The following is a 24,651-nucleotide window of genomic DNA, read 5'->3' on the forward strand; positions in this document are numbered from 1 at the left end:
TTCCCGGGACAGCCAAGCTGAAATCTGCACCCTGCCACGAAGATCAGTGAGTTGCTTTGGGACAGCCGTCCAGACTAGCCTCCCGCCCATAGGGTGGTCGTGAGGACCAAACAGGGAAGCGAGGACCACCCTGAGCACCTGGGTGAGAAGGCGGGATGAAAAGAAGCAGAAGGAAGCTGTAGATTCATTAAGAAGGTCAGGGGCTACATCCAGGTCCAGATTTAGATCGTGCACGCGCTGAGCCGGATTGAAACAGGAAATAGGAGGGTGGGGGAGAACTTTCCTCCAAACTTGCCCCTCCGCTTCAAGGCAAAAGATGGCCAGATCTTGCATCTGGGCAGCCAGGAAAGATTCCTTCACCTTCCTGCACCCCCTGCCCCATCTTACCTGGAAACGCCTCCGCTCCTCCCAGCCACCAGGCAAGGGACTCGCTGGAAAGTAAGGAAGTCCAGCTGGTTTAAAGGGACGGAAAGCAAGAGCCAATCGGAAGAGGCGCGGGGAGGCCAGGGAGCCAATCAGAATGGAGAGGCGGAAAAGGGGGGGGGGGTGAGAAACAGATGCAAAAGAGGAAGGGCGAGAATAAGGTGTGCTTGGGGGGGATTTCTTAGTGGGGATTCCCCACCTGCACCCCCCCCCCCCCCTAAGGAGGACGGGTTTTGCTGGTGGCAAAGACAGCGTAAGTGTAGCACTGACAGCCAATCCCCGTCCATCAGGGACAGCGAGGGAGGGAGGGAGGCCGGCCAGAGTGCCCCCCCTTGTCCTGGCTCCCCCGAGACCCCCCCCCCTCCTGATCGGGTGCTGCAGCTCAGAGAATCTGCCCCACAGTGCTCGGGAGAGCCCCCCCCCCGTCCCTCCCCTGGACGACGTCACGCTGACCGTCGCCTTCGCACGAGACCGCACGTGGATGTCATGGGGGGGGGATTCCGCTACTTCCCTAGCCTCTTTGAGCTTGGCAGCCCCTTTGGACAATGGAGCCGAGAGCCCCCTAGGGCGCCACCTTCGCACGAGGCCCCCACGTCGAGGTTGTGGCATGTCAGAGCCTCTTTGGGCAGGTGAGCCGCTGGGGATGCTGCTGCCCTCCAGTGGCCAAAGGTGTGAATTACAAGCACACACCCCCGCCGCCACCACGCAGCATTCCTCAGGTTATAGTTGCTATAATGTGCCTCTTTGGGCAGGGGAGCCGCTGCGGAGGGCTGCCCGAGAGCCCCGAGAGCGTTGTAACGCTCTCCGAGAGCATTAGCGCGTCTCCGAGAGGGGGCATCCAACTCAGGTTTTGCCCAGCGCTCCAGTTTGCCTCCTTACGCCCCTGGGGGTGGGGTGGGGGGGCTGATGGGTGCTGAGTATTTATGAGCCTCCCCTCCAAAGATTCAGTTTGGACTTCTCAGCCAATAAGACACAGGTGTCAAACTGGCGGCCCTCCAGATGTTATGGACTACAGTTCCCATCATCCCCTGCCAGCATGCTGCTGGCAGGGGATAATGGGAACTGTAGTCCATGACATCTGGAGGGCCACGAGTTCAGAGGTCAGAGTTTCCATTAAGAAAATCCCCCCCCCCCATACACACACACACAAAGAAAAGTTTATGAATGGGAAAGTGCGATTTGACTAGCAGTCCCTATGCTTTGCTAAAAATGTAATCTAGAATCCCTATTTTAAAAAGCCTATTTTATATTTCTATTGAATGCAGTTCTATTCTATTAAAATTCTATTTCTATTGAATGCAGTTCTATTCCATTTAAAGTTCTGTTTCTATTGAATGCAGTTCTATTCTATTAACATTCTATTTCTATGGAATGCAATTCTATTCTGAAGTTCTATTTCCGTCGAATGCAATTCTATTCTATTAAATTATATTTAAAAGCCGATTTTCTATTTCTATCGAATGCAATTCTATTCTATTAAATACCGAGTTCTATTGAATGCCGTTCTACTAAATTTTTATATAAAGTTGCATTTCTGTTGAATGTATTCTGTAAAATACTATTTAAAATCCTATTTTCTATTTTTTATTGAATGCCATTTTATGTCTCCTTGCGCATAAATACCTGTTCTGTTTTGTGTCTGATTCGGTTTTTTAAAAAAAGGGGTGGGGATTACCCCACTATGGCAGAGATCATTCCTTCCACCAGGGGGCAGCAAGCACATGGCTGAAGACGGAGGAAATTCTCCCTGCCCCCCCCCCCCCCCAAATGTGCATTCACAGGAAAGCTCATACTAAAAATAAAACTTTGTTGGTCTTTTTAAAAAACTGCTTCATACCAACATGACTATCCACCTGAATCCCCCTCCAATGCTCTCCAATTTCTCCCTTCTTCTAGAAGGAAAAGTTCCAACAGTTTTGTTATGCTGGGATGTGAGTAGCTTCTAAATCCAAAAGCCTGCCTTGTTAACTTAGACGGATGTGCGTGTACGGAATGTGCAGTCTGTCCATGCTCAGAGTACCTTTTTTTCCTGAATTCAGGAGCGTGCCTGCTGGCCGATCAATTGTCTGATAAACAGTCTCTAGCTCTGCCCTCCGGCAACCTTTCTACTCTTCTCGGAGCTGGTGCGGCAGGAGTTGTTTGTACCAGGATCTTGTTAATTGGCCTGTTGATTGTATCTGCTGCTCTTTTAGGACACGCACGCAATGAAAGCTGATACCCGAATTTTGTTGGTCGTCAAAGTGCTGGTGGATGCCAACTCTTTTCTGTTACAAGTTTGTTCTCGGGATATGGTGAGGGAATGCCCCTTCTGAATGGCATAGCCTCTTGGACCCTAGTGAAGAATTTCCTGGATTCAATCCGCCACGGAACACCTGGGCCACACTAAACAGGCTCTGCACCAGCCACGGACGATGCTCACCCTTCCCGCATGAACGACGCCTGTACCAATCCTCGGAACGTGATTGCAGAGCCGACGGACAATCAGATGCATCACGAGATAATGCCCTCTTTGTTCTTACATAGGCAAAGTTTGGGAATTATTCAATGTACCTACAAAACTGACCGAGTGGATAATCTAGATGTGAGACTGTGAAACTTACCTTCCTATATTGTATTTTGTAGATTACGGCCGGACAATATTGTTTGTGTAACGTTACTAGTTGTTACGTTACTAGTTGTAACGTTACTAGGAGCAGCAGTGGCATAGGAGGTTACGAGCTCGTGTACTGTAATCTGGAGGAACCAGGTTTGATTCCCAGCTCTGCTGCCTGAGCTGTGGAGGCTTATCTGGGGAATTCAGATTAGCCTGTACACTCCCACACACACCAGCTGGGTGACCTTGGGCTAGTCACAGCTTCTCAGAGCTCTCTCAGCCCCACCTACCTCACAGGGTGTTTGTTGTGAGGGGGGGAAGGGCAAGGAGATTGTAAGCCCCTTTGAGTCTCCTGCAGGAGAGAAAGGGGGGATATAAATCCAAACTCCTCCTCCTCCTCCTCCTCCTCCTCCTCCTCCTCCTCCTCCTTCTTCTTCTTCTTCTTCTTCTTCTTCTTCTTCTTCTTCTTCTTCTTCTTCTTCTTCTTCTTCTTCTTCTTCTTGTGGTTTATTCGTTGACTGGCTGAGTCAACGTGATTGTTTGTGCCTGGTTTCAAGGTTTATGGTATAATTGCTTTTTAAACACCAACACGTGAAAAGAGCAAGACACATACTGTACATGTATACATATCCTTCTCTTTGCAGAGAGGAGGAGGAATCAAATCTCTCTGACAAGCAGTTTTCATGTCTGGTCCCTGGGAACGCTGGCGTTTATAGGGAAACCAGACAGATGTTGGTCTCCAAAGACACTTAAAAGTTGGGGAGGGCTGACTGGTTTGCTGGGCCAGGGTGGGGGGGGCATGAAAAAGGGGTGGACCTCAGAGGGAACCATCTAGTCACTGCAACTCTAAGATACCCTCCCCAGAGTCCAGCTTAGATTGGCCTCTAGGGAGAGACTTAGAAATAGGCCTGGCATTTGATCTCCATAACTCCGCCTGCTAAAAGACAGATGGTTTTGATTATAAATAATGAAAGAGGGACAGAGAGAAGGCAGAGCGTGCTCTGGCCTGGGCCGTTTCCTCTGTTTTGCAAACGCCACATGCGTCAGACTCCCTCGTGGGTTGTAGAAATGGGGAAGCGAAAGAATGTTAACTCCTTGGAGTTCGGGCCGTTAGGAGTTCTTAAACCTGGGGCCCCTTCCTCACATGCAGAATAATGCACTTCCAATCCACTTTCACAATTGTTTGCCAGTGGGTTTTGCTATTCCTCACACTAAAATCCAGCTGCAAAGTGCATTGGAAGTGGACTGAAAGTGTGTTACTCTACATGTGCGGAAGGGGCCAAAGAGAAACACATCTCACCGTGACATGCCCCTGAAGACGCCAGTCGTAGATCAGGACAAAATGTTAGGAGCAAAACCCCCTAGATCACGGCCACGCAGCCCGGAAAATCCATGACAGCCAGTTTATTTTGGCCGCGGAAGCCTTTGCACTTTGTACCACTTCCGCCTTTTCTGTTGCTCTAAGACCAAACGAAATCTGAATTTGCCTCAATTTAAAATTTGGGACCCCTTTATAGCATAGCAGCAGGCTCTGCACTAGCAGAGCAGCAGTGGCGTAGGAGGTTAAGAGCTCGTGTATCTAATCTGGAGGAACCGGGTTTGATTCCCCGCTCTGCCGCCTGAGCTGTGGAGGCTTCTCTGGGGAATTCAGATTAGCCTGTGCACTCCCACACACGCCAGCTGGGTGACCTTGGGCTAGTCACAGCTTCTTGGAGCTCTCTCAGCCCCACCTACCTCACAGGGTGTTTGTTGTGAGGGGGGAAGGGCAAGGAGATTGTAAGCCCCTTTGAGTCTCCTGCAGGAGAGAAAGGGGGGGGGGGTATAAATCCAAATTCTTCTTCTTCTTCTTCTTCTTCTTCTTCTTCTTCTTCTTCTTCTTCTTCTTCTAACGCGGCCCTGCTGCTGCTGTTACATGCACACGTGATGACTAATGCACTATTGCTATTTCACAAAGTGTGGTGGAGTCTCCTTCTTTGGAGGTTTTTAAAGAAAGGCTGGGTGGCCATCTGTCAGCAGTACTTTGATTGTGTGTCCCTGCATGGCAGGGGGGTGGACTGGATGGCCCTTGGGGGGCCCTTGGGGGTATCTTCCAACTCTATGATTCTAAACTCCATCTGCAAAGTGGATTAAAAGTGGACTGAATGTGGGTTATTCTGTGTCCATTCTCTGGTTTGTATCCTGTGCATTTGTGGCAGTAAGAGTGGCTCAGCCACACCACTCCTTCTTTGTCCTCATTGGCAGCGTCTGTGATGCGCGCAGGCAATCAGCTTTCGCAGAGCGCATAACAATTACTCATAGAGCATCACTGCTTTGCTCATTTGTTCCCTGCCCCTTTAAGAGCCTTAGGTGGGTCCAGCCCTCCCTAACAGATAGACGCGCGGGGGCGGGACTCTTTGGGCAGCCCTCCAATAGGCTCCAGGTAGAATGTTCCATCTGTTAAGAAAAGGGGGGAGCAGGGAGGGCGGGAGCGTCATTCCTTGGGGTGGGGAAAAATAGCATCATCCAGGTCCCTTTTCCTCCCCCCCCCCAGTGGGCGTGTCTTAGTGTGACATGGAGGCTGGGTTTGGCTCTCCCCAGCAGCCAATCAGCAGGGAGAGGGGGGGCATCTGGAGCAGAGGGAAAAGTTTGTTTGGGAAAGTTTGGTTTTTTTGAAAAAAGTTTTGAAGAGCGGGGGAAAAAGTGGAAGACAGAAAGAGGCATTGAGTTGGAGGGGAGGGGGAACGGGGAGAAGCCCCCTCCCGCCATTCTCTCCCCCCTAGAAGAAGTGGCAAAGGAATATCAATATTTAATATATTTGCAGAGGGAGGGTTACCCCCTGTTAGACTGCACCCACCCACCCACCCCCCAAAATGGGGGCTTCAAACTGTGAAGACGAAGATCTGGAATTTAAACTGATTTTTGGAGAAGAGGAGAAAGAATCCCCCGCCATGGGAGTTCCTTTGGAAGGTGAGGGGCTTTGGTTTTTTATGGGGGGGTGGAAATCATCATTTGAGCTGGAAGGGAAGTCTCTGTTTTGAGATATTCTGGGGAGGGAAGAGTTCCTTTTTAAAGACAGTATGTGTGAGATAGCCTCCCCCCCCTTTTTTTAGGATGGGAGGGAGGGAGATGGCATGAAACATCCCAACTTTCTTCAGCACTTATTGGGGAGGGTGGGCCTGCCTGTGAGTAAGGATTGCAAAGTTGATTGTATGACCAACTCTGAAGATGCCATCCACAGAGCAGGCGAAACGTCAGGAGAGAATGCTGCTAGAACACGGCCATACAGCCCGGAAACCACACAGCACCCCAGGAGGAATTAATGCAAAAACCCCTGTGGATGGGTGCCTTGTTTCTTCTTTTAACAGCTGGAGGGAGAAGGATGTAGCTTTGCATCAGTTTGGAGTGTTCAGGTTGCGTTTGCAAGTTTAGGGATCACACAGAGCTCCGCACGGAGAGCATATTGTACATTTGGGTCCTCCAGGATCAATGACAGGCTCCCTTTTGTTTATATATGAACGTTTTAAAAGTAACCCCGAATAGAGCTGGGACGGGGTTGGGTTGGAGCAACAATCCAGAAAACCTCCTGGTCAGATTGCAGCGATGCGCTCAGCTGAACTCAGCTGCCATCCTTGGCTGCCTGTAGCTTTCTTATTTGCAAAAGGAGAGTGGCCCGCCTCGCAGATCTGTTGTGAAGATGGGGAAGGCTGTGTATGGGTGCCCGGGGCTCTGAGCAAAGAGGAACAGTGCTCTCCTCAAGCTAATAAATGGGTTCCCCGCCCTGCCAATTCAGCTAACCTAGAAAATATAGACGGGTAACAGGAAATACAGCTGGAGAACGAGAAATGTACTTCGGGTAGAGTGCGTGCCGCCTCACCTGTGACCTGCCTCAGGTAATGCGATGGGCACCCGAAGATTATATCTGGCAACTTGGGTTCTTGTCCGTGACGTTTTAGGCAGGAACAGAAACTTGTTCCTCTTTAAAGATGCCACAAACCTCTAATGTATTTTTTTAAATCCTGCACAGTTAGAAGTGGGTTGCAATCCTTTATGAATGTGTACTGTTAAGGATGCCTGCCTCCAGATGGGACCGGGGAACCCCCCTGAATTACTGTTCATCTCAGATCCCCTGGATGAAATGAAGGCTTTGGGGCGTGGACTCTGTGGCCCCTGTTTTTCCCAATCTCCACCCCCAAATCTACAGGGGTATCCAAGCCTGGAGACCTCCCGCCCCCCATAGCAGCCAGGAAGGGCCCGACACCCCCTACCCCAGGCATATGAGACAGGCTATAACAGTGGTGGCGAACCTATGGCACGGGTGCCAGAGGTGGCACTCAGAGTCCTCTCTGTGGGCACGCGTGCACAGAGTTCGTCATGTGATAATAGTGTAATTATTTCAGGGAGATTATTAGCATTAAACCTAGGACCTAGTTTTGGGGAAGCAGTGCAGGTAACCCTGTTAGGCACTGATTTTCATGGGAAGAACGAAAGCGTGATCCCTTACCTGGGAGTAAGCTTGGTTGCTGGCAATGGCGTTTGCTTCTGAGTAAATCCTCCCAGGGTCGTGATTCACCCATTCGAAGCATTGCACATTTGCTTCAAAGCAAAGTCACCGACTACCACCAAGCTTACTCCCGAGTAACGCGTGCCTCGGAGCCAACTGTTTTTTCTATACTAAAACCTCAGTATTCCGGTTAAATTGCCATGTTGACTCTTTGAGATAAATAAGTGGGTTTTGGGTTGCAGTTTGGGCACTCGGTCTTGAAAAGGTTCATCATCACTGAGCTATAAGGTACTGGTGCTTATTTTATTTTATTTTAAAAGAAGTAGTTTATTTTGGTTTGTGCATCCACATACAGGTAGATAAAAATAAAAAGCCCCTTAAAACGATGATGAAAGCAAAAAAAAGAAAAGAAATATCTATACAATTACAATACAATTCAGCGAGGCCCACAACCGCGAGAAACTGTCAATGTTAGAATTACTCCATCAAGTGACTGGTCCTCATGATACTCGCAGAAATAACATCGGCAAACCACCTAAAAACATGGCAGGAATCTCAATGTAAGAAACTCTTCTGATATATTAATTTTTTTGGGGGGGGGGATCAGCTAAAAACAAGGGGGGGCTCAAACCACTGAACCCCCCTTTCTCTTTTGTTTTGAAATAATTTCCACCCCCTCCCTAATGGGATACAGAAGGGTACTTTGGACTATTTAACAAAGGTGTGGCAAGAATAAAAAAAGAGGCATCCGTGCGAAATATTTCATTTCTTGCTTATGGTTGGCTAAAGTCTGTGGTATCTGAACATTGAGATGCTAGCGTGGCCTCTTGGGACAACTATTGTATCTGAAGACAGGTGGTACTTTCTTGAGGACTAGCACCAGCCATAATGTGTTTTTCCTCTTTCACGTCAGTTTTGGCGACCTCCGACACTTCTCTTTTCTTGTGTCTCCCTCGGCCGTGTCTCATTCTGATTTTCCCCCCGGTCTTCCCCAAAAGCTGGACTCCACCTCCTGAAAAGAAATCCGTTCCTTCCGAACGGTTCCCAGAAGGACAGGCCGGCAGAGCAGAACTAACCTTTAAAAGCGAACGTTTTATGGCGACACGGCTTTCACGAGCCCAAGTCTGTTTTCCCAGAAGTGGTCCCCTTGGAAGGGCTTAAAATGCAAAAGGTCGCATCTGGCGCTCAAAGCCGGGCTTTCCAAAATAGAAAAGTGCGGTTTGCGTGACATGCATATTTGAAAAATAGACAGCCGGGTGGGGCTGGGGGGGCACTGCTTTTTTGTGATCTGGCTTGTGGCTCCAGCCGCATTTCATGATCCACAATGGGCCCTCTCGGGGCCCTGTTGCCCGGGGAGGGGGTGGCGTTCTTCCCAACGCAATCTGGCGGCCTGAATAGATCCGCACGCTGGCTGAAGCCGATTCTGGGAGGGAGCTGGCAGCCCCAGAGGCGAAGGTAGGAAACTGGGTTATTTTCCAGAGAGAAAGGTCAAACCGTCTCTGGGCAGGCGGTGTCTGGTTGGAATGAAATCCAGATGGGAGCGGAGGAGCCCCCAGGATCCCGCTGAATCCAGCCCCTCCAGACTGGACTCCGTCCAAAATCTTGCATCCTTGGTGGGAGGGGGTGGGTGGAGGCATGGTGGCAAGGGGGGGGGCACACGTCTCTCGCCTGCCCCTCACATACGGTTTCAACTATCTCCTTTGCAACGGTGCCATTTTCCCTTTCGTCCTTGGCGCAGGCCCCATTTCCTTGGCAACAGGGGGTCCCTGCCAGTGGAGCCCGGGGCTTTGGGAAATGGCCGTTTAATTGGGTTCAGATGGCGTCCCCTCCCAATCCCGGGCTTGTCTCTGGCTCGCAAAGCAGGGTGGAGGCCCCGAGAAGGTTTGGCCAAGTGCGGAGGAAGCTTTTCCGAGCCCCCCTTTTTGCTCTCCGGAGCCTTAAGGTAGAGGGGGAGGCTTGGAGTCTCACGTCTGGCCTAGACCCCGAGTGGAACCAGAGCAGGAGGGCCAGACGGCGGCCCCTTTCCTCCCTGCAGACCCAGGAATGTACACAAACGCACACTGGATCGGACCACAGGCCTGGTATCCAGTGGCTGACAGCAGCTGGCCAGACATTATTTGATTTCTTCACTGTGTTTTTATCCCATTATTCAGGTTCGGGTTGGGAAACCCCTGGAGCTTTTAGGGGTGGAGCCAAGGAGGGCGGGGTTTAAGGAGAGGAAGGGCTTCCGTGCACTACCGACCACCTTCCAAAGCTACTATTTTCTTCAGAGGAACTGATCTTGGTTGTCTGGAGATCTGTTGCAATATTGGGAGGTCACCAGTTGCCGCCTGGAGTTTGGAAACTCTGCTTTTCCACCCCCAGAGAGTCAGCGTGATGTATCGGTTCAGAGCAGGTGGTCTCTAATCTGGCGGACTGGGTTTGATTCCTCATGAAGCCTGCCGGGTGACCTTGGGCCAGTCACAGTTCTCTCAGAACTCTCTCAGCCCCACCTTCCTTAGAAGAAGAAGAAGAAGAAGAAGAAGAAGAGTTTGGATTTATATCCCCCTTTCTCTCCTGCAGGAGACTCAAAGGGGCTTACAATCTCCTTGCCCTTCCCCCCTCACAACAAACACCCTGGGAGGTAGGTGGGGCTGAGAGAGCTCTGAGAAGCTGTGACTAGCCCAAGGTCACCCAGCTGGCGTGTGTGGGAGTGCACAGGCTAATCTGAATTCCCCAGGTAAGCCTCCACAGCTCAGGCGGCAGAGCTGGGAATCAAACCCGGTTCCTCCAGATTAGATACACGAGCTCTTAACCTAGGTGTCTGTTGTAAGGAGGAGGGAAGGTGATTATAAGCTGCCTTGAGAACGCCTTAAAGGAGAGAAAAGCGGGGTGTAAATCCAAACTATTCTGTTTACTTGGATTTATACACTTCATTTATACCCTGCCTTCCTTCCTAATTGGTATCCAAAGCATTCATCTGCACAACAGCCCTGTGAGGTAGGGTAGGGGTTTTCCTCCCTCGACCAGGAGGGAATTTGCAGCTAGATAGTGAGATTTGCGAAGGCGAGTGTGTAAGATGTTCGGGCTGACACTAGGAGGAATCGTGAGTAAGGGGGCAAGCCGGGCTGTGGTTGGGTGGGCGCCATTTGGGTGCTGGGTGGGGGACCGCCACCTACTGAGAGAGCAGATGTAGAAAACAGGGCAGGGAAACAGGCGGTTAAATTAGAAGCAGGCTTCAGTATGACAGCGAGGAAATAGTCTAGAGCGAGGGCGAGGAACAGAGCAAGTTGACTTTCATCTCTCTAGTTTTATTTGTTTAAATCTGTTGGCCCAAATATTTGTTGTTCCTAGAAGAAAGACTCTTGTCTTTTATTTACTTTCTGTTTAGCCCGACGGTTTGTTTTTCAAACCAGCTATTTAAAACCCCTCAGATGGGGCTGGGAACCTCAGATGTGCCTCGTCGGAGGGATGGAATTGTCACGGGTGGATGAAGGGCGCTAAGTCGGCTCTTTCCTGGATTCCTTATGTATAATTGCAATTCGTCTGTATCAAAATTCTCACCATTTTGGAGGACGGTAGGGTAGACCTGTCTGGGGGTCACTGCTTGAAGGCCTCCGGCAAGCCCAAAGGGTCTCCAAAGCGGTTACTTTTCCTTCCTCCGTCCTTGCGCATGGTGTTAATTCCTAGCAGAGATAGGCAGAAGCAGGTGATTTTTGTGGACTAGTAACTTGACTGATTTTTTTTAAGACTATGAGGCTGAATGGCCCATCTTGGGAAGTTACTACTTGTCAAGGCAGGTTGGAGAGGAAAGGAGCCTGTTAGAGTGTAAGCTAATCATTCCGCGCCAACGGAATTTGGCATATATTGATGGATTTTGTCAAAACCACGATACCACAAAAAATGTCACATTGATGATTACCTGCGGCCCACACTTTTAAAAAAGAATTCTGCTGCTGGGATCACAGCTGGCCGTGCCCCTCTGAAAGATTACTGAAGGTCATGTTTCCAATAATAATAACGTGTACTCATTCGTGGTTCTGTGTGATATGTTTACCCTTTCTGCGGTGGTCCATAATGCTTTGTGGTGACGCTCCAAATCTCTTTGAAAAATGTAGAACTCTGAATCTGCAATTAACAGAAATGCAGCCAGGCTGTATTATTATTATTATTATTATTATTATTATTATTATTATTATTATTATTATTATTATTATTATTATTATTAATTATGCCGCCCACCCCCGGAGGGCTCTGGGCGGTTTACAGGTACACATCTATGGACGTTTCCCCACTCACCCCGATCCCCCCTATGCAGCGCGCAGCATCCCTGGTGCGCGCCCGGGCATCTCCACGACCCCTCGCTCTGCGCGGGGTCATTAAAAGGCGCCGTTTAGAAGAGCGCCAGGGATGCCGCGTGCTGAGGGGGCGCGGCAGCGGCAGCGGCGGGGCTGCTGCGCTGTCACCGCCCTTGTCGTGGGGAGTGCCGGGGGACCCCGCGCTACTTGAGGAGAGTAGCGCAGGGCTTAAGGTAAGTGGGGAAAGGCCCTATGGCATTATACCCTGCAGACATTTATCTACTCTTCACACCCTTTCGCTCCCAGGCAGCGCTCTGAAATCTCCAGGAATTCCCCATTCTGGAGTTAGCAGACCTCAGATTGCATGACTTTGTTAATGTCAGTCATTCTGGGAACTCCATTCCCCAGATTGCAGTGTGGGAATTGTAGTCCATGACCTTCTGGAGGGCTGGAGTTGGACACCCCTGCACTGTGGCATATTGGTGTGCATAAAAATATGCCTTTTGTCGTTTGCTTTATAGTATTTATATGGTAGATCAATATGTATATGGTAGATCTATTGTTTTACGAGCTACTGTGTCTTCTTTGCAGATCTGGAAGCGGACAACCTTCCTACTTATTACTCGCTGACGTTGGGGGATCCCCCTCCTTATGCTTCTCCTCTGGGCATCCCATGTCCACTGCATCCAGGTGGGGGCCGAGCTGGCATGCATTCCCCCCCGCCCCGTCCGGCTGACTTGGACGGAGACACTTTTGAAAGCCAGCCGGCACGGCGCGTGCGCCTTGGAGGCTCTCGGGTGCTAGAGTGCCCGAGCATACAAATCACAACCATTTCCCCCGGCCAGCGGACTGAGGAAGATGACTGGGACTCTTCGCCGCGTGACTACCTCCTTCTAGAGGCCTTTGGAGGTTACCGCGAGGCACCACCAGCATCTGGCTTCTTCACGCCTAGCCCTGCCAGCAGTGGTAGCGTCTCCCCGTGGAGTTTCTTTTCGGACGACGAGACACCTGCCGGGGATGATGTGGAACATGAACTGAATGAGGCCGCGGCACGGTTTGCCCTCACGTCCCCCTTGGGCTCCCCACGGGGTTCCCCCAAACCTTGGTCTTCCGCTGATGAGTCGTGGCCAATCTATAGTTCCAATTATTCTCCTAGCCGGGGGACAGAGGATGGATGGATGCTTCTGGGCCCACGCCCGGCTTCTCCCTGTGGCAAGCGGCGTTACTCCAGCTCCGAAACACACTCTTCGGCATCCCCGTGTCTGTCTCGGCGGGGGAGCCTCGGTGAAGAGACCCCGGGGGAATCCGTGGATGCCGGTGGCGATGTGACCCCTTATAACTGTGCCGGAACCCGGCCGGCGGAGAGCATTCCCCAAAAAGCCCGGAAGACCTCCACCGAGCAAACGGTGGCACTGACCCGGAAAGAGGAAGGGAGCTGCAACGGAGAGGACGGAGGCACTGCCCCAGTGGGCTTCGGACTCGGTGTGGCCCGTAAAGAAGGGATGGATTATCTGGCCGTGCCTTCTCCATTAGCTTGGTCGAAGGCCCGTATTGGAGGCCACAGTCCCGTGTTCAGGTAAATTGAAAGCGGGGGCGCCTCAATAGAGAAGAGAAGTGTTTGCTTCCAGTTTCTCCTTAGGAATATAAAAGTATCCAGCATGGTTCTGACCAGTGGTCTGTTTTAGTGGAGTCTTCCTAGGACAGTGGTGGCGAATCTTTGGCACTCCAGATGTTATGGACTACAATTCCCATCAGCCCCTACAACTGGCCATGCTGGCAGGGGCTGATGGGAATTGTAGTCCATAACATTTGGAGTGCCAAAGGTTCGCCACCACGGTCCTAGGATGAGTTCACATACCCATGAGAACAGGGGCGTATCTAGGAAAAATGTAGATTTGTGCAAAATTTGAGTTTTTCACCCCCACCCCCCGTATGGGTGGCCGGCTGCCCCCTCTACAACCAAACAACATTTTTGCACCAGGTCATCAGGGAAGGAGGAGGGGAGTGGGGGGCGATTTTCCTCCCCCCGCATGTCTAAATGGCCCCAGCCCGGGGAAATTTGACCCCATGTGTCCCCCTGGGTGATACGCCCCTGCATGAGAATAAGGTGCTAGAAGGCTGGAGGCGTGCCTTTTCATTACCATCTTGTTCTAACATACGCGTCAATCAGGTCATAGGTCTGAACATGTGGTCCTGCTAGGCTGTCCCAGAGGCCTTTGAGATATCTCCGATTTCCTGGTGGGAAAGTTGCTTGGAGGGAGGGAGGCTGCCTCCCCCAGATATCACCCTTCACCTTGGGAAGCTGGAAGCCCCATTGACGTCATGGGAGTCTCCGGGGCCATCTCCTTTTCCCCAGTAGGAGTGAATGGGCCAACATCTCCAGTCGCTTGTGGTCCGCCCTGGCAGAGGGTCTGCTGTGGTGACTCTTGGTACCAGCCCTGCAGATCAGTTTGCCTCAGCTGCCCTTGCGATTCTTTTTTCAGAGCTTGGAACAGGAGCGCCCGAGGAATCGAAGGAGCGGGAATGTGGCGTAGGAGGTTACAAGCTCGTGTACTGTAATCTGGAGGAACCGGGTTTGATTCCCAGCTCTGCTGCCTGAGCTGTGGAGGCTTATCTGGGGAATTCAGATTAGCCTGTACACTCCCACACACGCCAGCTGGGTGACCTTGGGCTAGTCACAGCTCTTCTGAGCTCTCTCAGCCCCACCCACCTCACAGGGTGTTTGTTGTGAGGGGGGAAGGGCAAGGAGATTGTCAGCCCCTTTGAGTCTCCTGCAGGAGAGAAAGGGGGGATAAAAACTCAAACTCTTCTTCTTCTTCTTCTTTTGGCTGTTGCCAACAGGAGATCTCCTGGGATTACAGATGGTCTTACCCAACTGAGATAGGTTTCCCTGGGACAGGGGTCTGCAACCTGCATCTCTCCAGATGTTTCTGGACTACAATTCCCATCAGCCCCTGCCACCATGGCCTGGAGATGTTGGCCCATCCAACTGGCCATGGTGGCAGGGGCTGATGGGAATTGTAGTCCAGGAACATCTGGAGAGACGCAGGTTGCAGACCCCTGTCGTGGGGAAAACAGTAGGATGGACTCTACAGCATGATATCTTACTGAAATTACCCTCCGTCCCCAAATGTGCCAGAATTTCCTAACCCAGAGCCAGCCAGCCTCCGTGGCAGGCAGGGAGAAAAGGTGACCCAAAACCCCAACAGAACAGCGAGAGGTTTGGAGGTTCCACACTCCTCTTCTCAGCTCTTAAAGCGAGACGTTACTCGGCAACAGCTTCTTTTTTAAAATAATTTTTTATTGTATCGTTTGAATATTCCATTTTATATTAATACTCTTCTTCATTCGTTTTCAAACAATGCATTTTCCTCTTTTTCCCCTCCCCCCTGTATTTTCTTCATAGATTTATCAAACAAACAGCAGTAAGTTCATTCTTTGTCATCTCTTCTCCCATATCTCCTCATTGACTCCAGCTTCTTTCATCCAGTCTGCATATATAAGCATAAGCATAAGCATTTTATTGTTGTTGTGCACGCACAACGAAATTTACAGCAGCATTCCTCGATGCACACAATTTCAGATTCCTACCCCATCCTCACTTTCCCCTTCCTCCACCCATCCCTACACAGCCCCAAACACATCAACACGAAGCCACGGAGTTCAGCATAGCCACAGCTCTAGAGTAGAAGCTGTCTCTAAGCCTCTTTGTCCTAGTTTTGATAGATCTGTATCGTCTGCTGGATGGTAACAGTTCAAAAAGAGAGTGTGCTGGATGAGACGGGTCGCTCAGAATATTTTGGGCTTTTTTTAGGCTTTGGGAATTATAGAGTCCATATCTTCAAAATTTCGTTCTGTTTATCTTGCCACAGTTTATTTTTTGTTATTATTTCGAAAATGTCCGGTGTCACTGGTTCCCAGATATATTCCAACCATTCGGCAGCAACTTCTGACACCCTTTGGTCTAACATTCATAGCGATCGGCTGCCCTTTCCCCCGTCTGCCCATTTTCCTGTCGTGGCACGGAGCCCGCCCACCCCTCCTTCCCTTTGAATTCCTCCACCCAAACGTGCCAGCCCCATCTGGAAACGCTGCCCACCAGAGGAAGGGTGGGGAGGGGGGCCTTGGATGTCACCCTCCCACCCTTCGCCCAGCCAGCTGGAATTCGCCGCCCGCTCTGCAAGCTCTTTGGTCTGGTTGCCAGAGGTTCTCTTGTATAAAAACAAGTTGTCAAGCCAGACCAGGGAGAAGGGCCGGTGTCTCCAGTTACACGTCCCAGACCCCCGCTGTGCCTGCCGGCATGCCGGGGGTGGCGGAGTGCTGGATGAGAGCAGGCGTAAACATCCCGCGGCTCCTTCCCTGTTAAGGTAAGCGGTTGGCCCAGAAGCATTTCTCTGGCCCCGTCGGCCAGCCTTCCCCGACCGCACATGCGATTCATTATTCCAAAAACCCATTGCCTGTTAAGAGTCGTCCAAACCTTTATCCTGGTTTGTTTATGGAACGAGTTATCTCGCACAATTAGCCTTAACAGACCTCAACGCAAATTGGTCTTTCCTTAAGACTGCCTTGCTGGCAACTTGGGAATGGCATGCGTGGAGGGCGGTTTATGTTCCTGGGAGTTTCCGAAAGGGGGATATCGACAGTTAAGGTGAGCTTTGCAAGAGCTAAGCTGCCAAACTTGAGTTTGGGGATTTTTGAAGAATCTCAATGAGAACATAAGAATGAGCCTGCTGGATCAGACCAGAGTCCATCTAGTCCAGCACTCTGCTACTTGCAGAGGCCCACCAGGTGCCTTTGGGAGCTCACAGGCAGGAGGTGAAAGCAGTGGCCTTAAGAACATAAGAACGAGCCTGCTGGAGTAGACCAGAGTCCATCTAGTCCAGCACTCTGCTACTTGCAGTGGCCCACCAGGTGCCTTGGGGAGCTCATAGGCAGGAGGTGAAAGCAATGGCCTTAAGAACATAAGAACTAGCCTGCTGGATCAGACCAGAGTCCATCTAGTCCAGCACTCTGCTACTTGCAGTGGCACACCAAGTGCCTTGGGGAGCTCACATGCAGGATGTGAAAGCAATGGCCTTAAGAACATAAGAACGAGCCTGCTGGATCAGACCAGAGTCCATCTAGTCCAGCACTCTGCTACTTGCAGTGGCCCACCAGGTGCCTTTGGGGGCGCACATGCAGGATGTGAAAGCAATGGCCTTAAGAACATAAGAACTAGCCTGCTGGATCAGACCAGAGTCCATCTAGTCCAGCACTCTGCTACTTGCAGTGGCACACCAAGTGCCTTGGGGAGCTCACATGCAGGATGTGAAAGCAATGGCCTTAAGAACATAAGAACGAGCCTGCTGGATCAGACCAGAGTCCATCTAGTCCAGCACTCTGCTACTTGCAGTGGCCCACCAGGTGCCTTGGGGAGCTCACATGCAGGATGTGAAAGCAATGGCCTTAAGAACATAAGAACGAGCCTGCTGGATCAGACCAGAGTCCATCTAGTCCAGCACTCTGCTACTCGCAGTGGCCCACCAGATGCCTTTGGGAGCTCACATGCAGGATGTGAAAGCAACAGCTTTCTGCTGCTGCTTCTCCCGAGCACCTGGTCTGCTCAGGCATTTGCAACCTCAGATCAAGGAGGATCAAGATAGGTAGCCATAGATCAATGGGAAGGGAGAAGGAAACTTTGCAAAAGTTGTGTTCTTTGGTCCAACTCCTTTTGGGATGGAAGGTTCTCTGTGAGTGAATTGGAGGACGCCCGTGAAGATGATGAAAATTCTGAGCGATAGAAAATGAACTGCTAGAGTCTGAACAAGTGCCAATATGAAAATACAGTTCACTGATTAATACTTAATCTCCCGTGAGGAGCCAAAAATAGAATCTGGTGAACGGGCAGGGAAGTTTCTGTGTTTGTTTATTTTAAGGAAATTGAATCATAGAATCATAGAGTTGGAAGAGACCACAAGGTCATCGAGCCCAACCCCCTGCCATGCAAGAACACGCAATCAAAACGTTCCTGACAGATGGTCATCCAGCCTCTGTTTGAAAACCTCAAAAATAAGGAAGCTCCAACACCCTCCGTGGCCGTGTATTCCACGGTTGAATCACCCTTACTGTCAGGAAGTTCTTCCTAATGTTTAGGTGGAATCTCTTTTTCTGTACCTTGAATCCATTGCCCCTTGTCCTAGACCAGTGGTGGTGAACCTATGACACTCCAGAGGTTCATGGACTACAATTCCCATCAGCCCCTGCCAGCAAGGCCAATTGGCCTTGCTGGCAGGGGCTGATGGGAATTGTAGTTCATGAACCTCTGGAGTGCCATAGGTTCGCCACCACGGTCCTAGTCTCTGGAGCAGCAGAAAACAAGTTACTCCATCTTCAACTTGACATCCCTTCAAATATTTAAACATGGCTACCATGTCACCCCTTAATCTTCTCCAGACTAAACATACCCAGCTTCCTAAGCGTCTCCTCATAGGGCATGAAATCCAGACCTTTGACCATTTTGGTTGCCCTCCTCTGGACACGTTCCAGCTTGTCAATATCCTTCTTGAATTGAAATTGCCAGAACTGGACCCAATATTCCAAGTGTGGTCTGATCAATGCAGAGTAGAGTTGTGCAATTGTCTCCCTCGATCTAGACATTATTGCGTGATTGTTTTGCTTCCGAGCTGTCAAGGTACCACAAATATCCACGACTGTATGCTAAGAAGAAAGTTTTCTTGGCAGATGGCAAAAGTTAAGCAGGGTTGGCACTGGCTAGTACTTGGATGGAAACCACCAAGGAATACCAGGGTCATTACAGAGACAAGCAATGGCGAACCACTTTTGTTAGGCCCCTTCCACACGTGCAGAATAATGCACTTCCAATCCCCTTTCAACGTACTTTGGGACTTTCCGCACTGACAGAGTTGTACTGGTTTCTACCTAGGTTCGCCTCAGTGAATCCACACTGCAACCGAGCTCAACGTTGTTTTGTCTCAGTTCCCCCCCCCGGTCAGAACTGCTAATATCCCTGTCTAGGCACGAACTGCACCTTTCTGCTTGAACAAGGCTGATACCGCCTCGAAGCTTCTCGGCGCGGATGCATCGAAATGACACCTCATCCGTTCAACCAATCACGAGCCGCTTTTGTGGCATGCGCAGAACGGGAGAGTCGTGGCGGGCAGAAAGTGCATGTAACTGTAAACTGTAAAAACTGTAAAAAAAAAAAGAACGCTCCCGTTTCCCATGGTAACACAAGCTCCAATCACGATCGAGGAGTGAGACAGGCACCAAGATGATCCCACCCACTTAGCTCGGTTCCAGGGGGCCAAGTAAGTTGCTGTGCGGACAGCCTGGAATCGCCCTCCACTGAAGGGAACTGAGTCGACCTTAGCTCCCTTCTGTAGTGCAGAAAACCCCTTTGAAGCTGTGTAGAATAGCAAAATCCACTTGCAAACAATTGTGAAAGTGGCTTGAAAGTGGATTATTCTGCCTGTGCGGAAGGGGCCTAAGTCTCTTGCCTTGAAAACTCTGCTATGTCACCCTAGTCCGTTGCAATTGACAGTGTAGCTTTTGTGTCCGTAACAGGCCTTTCGAAGAAAGAATCCCAGCAGGTTTAGAGCATAGGTGTCAAACTCGCGGCCCTCCAGATGTTATGGACTACAGCTCCCATCACCCCCTGCCAGCATCATGCTGGCAGGGGATGATGGAAACTGTAGTCCATAACATCTGGAGGGCCGTGAGTTTGACACCTGTGGTTTAGAGTATCATGGTAAAAGTTTATGACCTATCGGGGGATGTAGGTGGAAGGCTGACAAATATCCAGTTTTAGAAAGAAATTAAATGCTCTTTTCTTCTCCCAGGTCTTCCGCTCTTCCGCCTCTGGACTGGCCTCTTCCCAGTCAGTATGAGCAGTATGAGCTGAAGATCGAAGTGCAGCCTCGAACCCACCACCGAGCCCATTACGAGACTGAGGGCAGCAGGGGTGCTGTGAAGGCTGCTCCAGGAGGGCATCCCGTGGTGAAGGTACTGTCAGGGGGGGGGGAGCATACAATCAGGGGTTGAGAATTTGCAAATTCCCACTTAATATTTGCCCCCAGCAGCAAGGGTGCAGAGCGGCGTTTTGCAACCCAGCAGTCTTGCTGCAGAACACTGGCATTGCATGCGCAAAGCTCCAAAACAGTCATTTTCTGAATGGGAATTTGGAGATCAGTTGCCTTTCCGGGAGATCTCCAGGCCTTGCCCGGGGCTGGCAACCCTAGTTGGATGCTGCGGAAGTTTCTGTCCCCCACACTATTCATAATAGCTTCACTGGGGAAAATGTGACAAGAGTGTTTCTGAGGATGTGCAGCAGTGGCGTAAGAGGTTAAGAGCTCGTGTATCTAATCTGGAGGAACCGGGTTTGATTCCCAGCTCTGCCGCCTGAGCTGTGGAGGCTTCTCTGGGGAATTCAGATTAGCCTGTGCACTCCCACACACGCCAGCTGGGTGACCTTGGGCTAGTCACAGCTTCTCGGAGCTCTCTCAGCCCCACCTACCTCCCAGGGTGTTTGTTGTGAGGGGGGAAGGGCAAGGAGATTGTCAGCCCCTTTGAGTCTCCTGCAGGAGAGAAAGGGGGGATATAAATCCAAACGCTGCTGCTGCTTCTGCTTCTGCTTCTGTTTCTGCTTCTGCTGCTGCTGCTGCTGCTGCTGCTGCTGCTTCTTCTTCTTCTTATTGACACATCATATAAATCACAGCCTCAGAGTGATCAGACTGTATGTGTGTATTTTCAGGCATAATCGCGTGCCGTTCTTTTTTAGATTTTAGCCAGTTCTGTGGTGGCTGGTGCTGCCGGTCCAAACGGTTTATTGACATCCCAGATTTTCTTATTTCCACCTAGTTCCTCCCCTTGACCTCCCCCTTTCCCCAAACTCTATTCCAAATCTATTTTTATTTGACATTTCCAGCCAGACACATCCAGCCGGGAAGTTTTTTCGGGGGGGGTGGGGGGGGGGGGTGGCTTTTAAGCCTCGATCCAAAAAATGCGAAAGATGAAAATTATTCCCACTTCAAAGGCTTGTGTTATGTGAGGGGAAAAAACCCTCCAAATGTCACAGATTTTTTCCCCTTTTCAAAAGGGAAAGACTTGCCTACCAAAACTGGGTTTCTGCATTTAATAAAGGATTCCGGGGGGCGGAGGAAGCTTTCAATTTTGAGACGGGAACGAGTGGGCGACATGTAGGCAGTTGGCTTGTTAAAAGAAGGCAACGGGGCCAGTCTTTTCAAAAGCTGTCGTGGCCAGAATCAGCTGGCTTTTTGGGCCGTGGCCTGGTAGCTTTTGCTGCTCACGCTCCCCCTGCATCTGTGGTTGGCATCTTCAGATGCATGTGGCACAGTGTGGAATCATACACGCGCGTAACCTCTCAAGGTGCTAGCCACAGATGCCAGCCTTTCCAAACTCTGCGTCCCGTCTCCATATTTCTGTCTCTCTTCCCGTTCCAGGCGAGTGCAGTTTTATGGTTTTGGGACGCAGCTCCCCCAGTGCACTTCGGACAAGGAAATGGAACTCTTTCTTTACTGTTAGAAGAGGCAGGGTTTTGTGTGTGTGTGTGTAACTCATCCCCCTTCCTTACCACGTTTCCCTGTAACTAGGACCTTGCTCTTTCTCACGCTCTCTTCCTCGCACCACGGGGCTGCTTTCCTTTTGTGTCCATCCCCCTGCGTCACTGTAAAGGAGGGGGCCACGCAGGGAAAATCCCTCCCCAAAAACTGTGTAGCAAATTCCCTTTTTCTTCTTGAAGTAAGGCCCTCCTTGTACGATTTAACTGGCCTCTACCTTCTTCTTTCCCCGTTTTTCTCCCCTCCCTGAAACTTGGCCGATCTGTGCAGGTCTAGAATCGGCTCCCCTCGCTGCCCCCCCCAACCCTTTCTGGAATGTTCCATCTTCCACGACATGAGAAAGGGGCGGGGATTGAAAAGAGGGCGTGTTTCGCCTTTAAGAGTCAAATTGACAACAGCTGGCAGTCTCGGCTTCTGATGGGAAACATCTGGGCAGCCTGGAGGCAAGACCACCGAACGGTTGAGTCTCCAGCTGCAGAGGCCGGTGCCAGAGAGGGTTCCGGATAGGAAGATGCAGTCGTGGTGGGGATGGGGGAATCGGGAGGGATTGATAACAGGAAACGCTGCTGTGACATCACTCTTTCAGGGAACGGAGGTCTGATCCATAGGTCTGAAACTACAAGTTTACTCTTAGTTCATAGGATCCATTTCAAAGCACAAACCCTGGCCCTAGGACCGGGGTCTGCAACCTGCGGCTCTTCAGATGTCCATGGACTACAATTCCCATCAGTCCCTGCTACCAGTTGCCCATGCTGGCAGGGGCTGATGGGATTTGTAGTCCACGAACATCTGGAGAGCCGCAGGTTGCAGACCCCTGCCCTAGGAGAATTACAAGTAAGAGCATGAGTGCGTCCTCAGACGTTCCAGCTTTCCACAGTCGGACCTTTCCCTTCAGCAGCTTCTTGGTGTTTGTGAACATTCTGTGTATGTCACAGCTGGAGGAGCTTGACAGCCCTGCTTGGTACGGGAACAGAAGTGAGACTTCAGTCCTGTGTCCAGCTCTGACCGGCCTGTTTGGGGTGAAATGAGATAACTTCTCCTCCCTCGTTGTCTCTTTTAGACTGTAAACTCCTTGGGGCAGGCAGCGATGTGTTAGTCCCTGTCACACTGTAACACATCATGTCTTTGATGGAGTATATTAACATAGGTGTCAAACTCGCGACCCTCCAGATGTTCATGAACTACAATTCCCATCAGTCCCTCCCAACATGAGCATTGGCTATAACGGCAAGGGCTGATGGGAATTGTAGTTAATGAACATCTGGAGGGCCACGAATTTGACACCTGTGGAGTATAAGAACTAATAATAATTAAAAAACAGGATTAAAACCCCCTATTCCACTCATAGCTGGCAGCTGTCATCAGGGCCATTCGTTCTTAAAGAAATGTTTGGGGGGGGCAGGTATATTGGGGGTGGGGCCATAGTTTTCTATATCCCAGGTTGAGTGTGAAAAATTGTTATGTGTTTCAGCCCATTAAAAGTTTAAGAACTAGAAACAGTAGTGGCGAACCTATGGCACTCTGGATGTTCATGAACTACAATTCCCATCAGCCCCTGCCAGTATGGCCAATTGGCCATGCTGGCAGGGGCTGATGAGAATTGTAGTCCATGGACATCTGGAGTGCCATAGGTTCGCCACCACTGGACTAGAAGCTTATTACTTTTCATTCTTTTCCCCCCTCCAAGCTCTCAGGCTACGATGAGAAACCTCTGACACTGCAGATGTTCATCGGCACAGCGGACGAGCGGAATTTGCGGCCTCACGCCTTCTACCAGGTGCACCGCATCACTGGCAAAATGGTTGCCACCACCAGCTACGAATCCATCATCAGCGGCACCAAAGTCCTCGAGATGTCCCTGCTACCTGAGAACAACATGGCTGCCAAGTGAGAGTTGACCCAGGGTTAGGCTTGCCGTTGGCCCACAACTGGTGTACAAAACTCCTGCCCTTGGCCCCAATACACCACAGTTAAGAAACAGAGGAGTCGGGGAAAAATGACTGGAAAAATAGTGTCTGTAGAGACACTCTAGGACCGTGGTGGCGAACCTTTGGCACTCCAGATGTTATGGACTACAATTCCCATCAGCCCCTTCCAGCATGGCCAATTGGCCATGCTGGCAGGGGCTGATGGGAATTGTAGTCCATAACATCTGGAGTGCCAAAGGTTCGCCACCACTGCTCTAGGAATTTTCCCTAGCTCTCTATGGTCTTTACCATGGAGATTAGGGGAAATTCCTGGAGCGTCACTCAGAACTGACTTTGTAACATCCCCAAACACTATGTAACTTCCCAGGCACTGCATTCAGCATCTCCTAACATTTTGCTGAGACAACCCTACCCTGAATACATTTCATCTCTGAATCAGATTTTTGCTTTGGCAGGAGATTGGTGTTTGGAATATGCTGCCACAGGAGGTGGTGATGGCCACTAACCTGGATAGCTTTAAAAGGGGCTTGGACAGATTTATGGAGGAGAAGTCTATTTATGGCTACCAATCTTGATCCTCTTTGATCTGAGATTGCAAATGCCTTAGCAGACCAGGTGCTCGGGAGCAACAGCCGCAGAAGGCCATTGCTTTCACATCTTGCACGTGAGCTCCCAAAGGCACCTGGTGGGCCACTGCGAGTAGCAGAGTGCTGGACTAGATGGACTCTGGTCTGATCCAGCTGGCTTGTTCTTATGTTCTTATGAGATCAGAGTCGATGATGCATGGGTTTGCACTGTATCTGTTGCTCTAAGAATCCAGTTCCATTCTCCCTCCAGTTCTGCCCCCTCTGCCCCCAATCTAATCCCAGTTTTTCCCTTTTTCCATCAGTATTGACTGTGCCGGGATCCTGAAGCTGCGGAATTCAGATATTGAGCTCCGCAAGGGAGAAACCGACATCGGCCGCAAGAACACGCGGGTCCGCCTGGTCTTCCGGGTCCACGTCCCCCAAGGCAACAGCAAGGTGGTCTCTATCCAGACTGCCTCGGTTCCTATTGAATGCTGTGAGTTGACTTATGCCTAATAAAGGTGATTGATTGATTGATTGATTGATTGATTGATTGATTGATTGATTGATTGATTGATTGATTGATTGATTGATTGCTGTGAGTTGATAACGGAAAAGGAAGCAAGGCAGGCGTCTGCTTGAACCCGAAGATGGTTGCTGTTCTGTCACCCCCACAAAGTAAACCCAAAATGATCCCGAAATGAACCCATCTGATCCTGCGCAGAAATATACAATCCTTCGTAATAACATGCAACCCTAATAGAACAGTAGTGCTTTAATAAATGCACAAGATATATGTATTGTCGAGA

General features: G+C 50.4%; 1 protein-coding gene across 1 annotated transcript in view; it reads left to right on the forward strand.

Moving 5' to 3' along the window:
* The first annotated feature begins 5,620 nt into the window (after positions 1 to 5,620).
* Positions 5,621 to 24,651, forward strand: part of NFATC4 (nuclear factor of activated T cells 4) — a 28,348-nt gene continuing 9,317 nt past the window's right edge. Inside the window, exons 1-5 of the mRNA XM_048517937.1 lie at positions 5,621 to 5,962; positions 12,365 to 13,349; positions 19,612 to 19,774; positions 23,036 to 23,235; positions 24,166 to 24,338. Of these exons, the coding sequence (XP_048373894.1) occupies positions 5,866 to 5,962; positions 12,365 to 13,349; positions 19,612 to 19,774; positions 23,036 to 23,235; positions 24,166 to 24,338 (1,618 nt within the window). The 5' untranslated portion in view covers positions 5,621 to 5,865. The remainder of the gene's footprint in view (positions 5,963 to 12,364; positions 13,350 to 19,611; positions 19,775 to 23,035; positions 23,236 to 24,165; positions 24,339 to 24,651) is intronic.

This window comes from Sphaerodactylus townsendi, linkage group LG15 (assembly GCF_021028975.2).
Source record: "Sphaerodactylus townsendi isolate TG3544 linkage group LG15, MPM_Stown_v2.3, whole genome shotgun sequence".
Taxonomy (NCBI): Eukaryota; Metazoa; Chordata; class Lepidosauria; order Squamata; family Sphaerodactylidae; genus Sphaerodactylus; species Sphaerodactylus townsendi.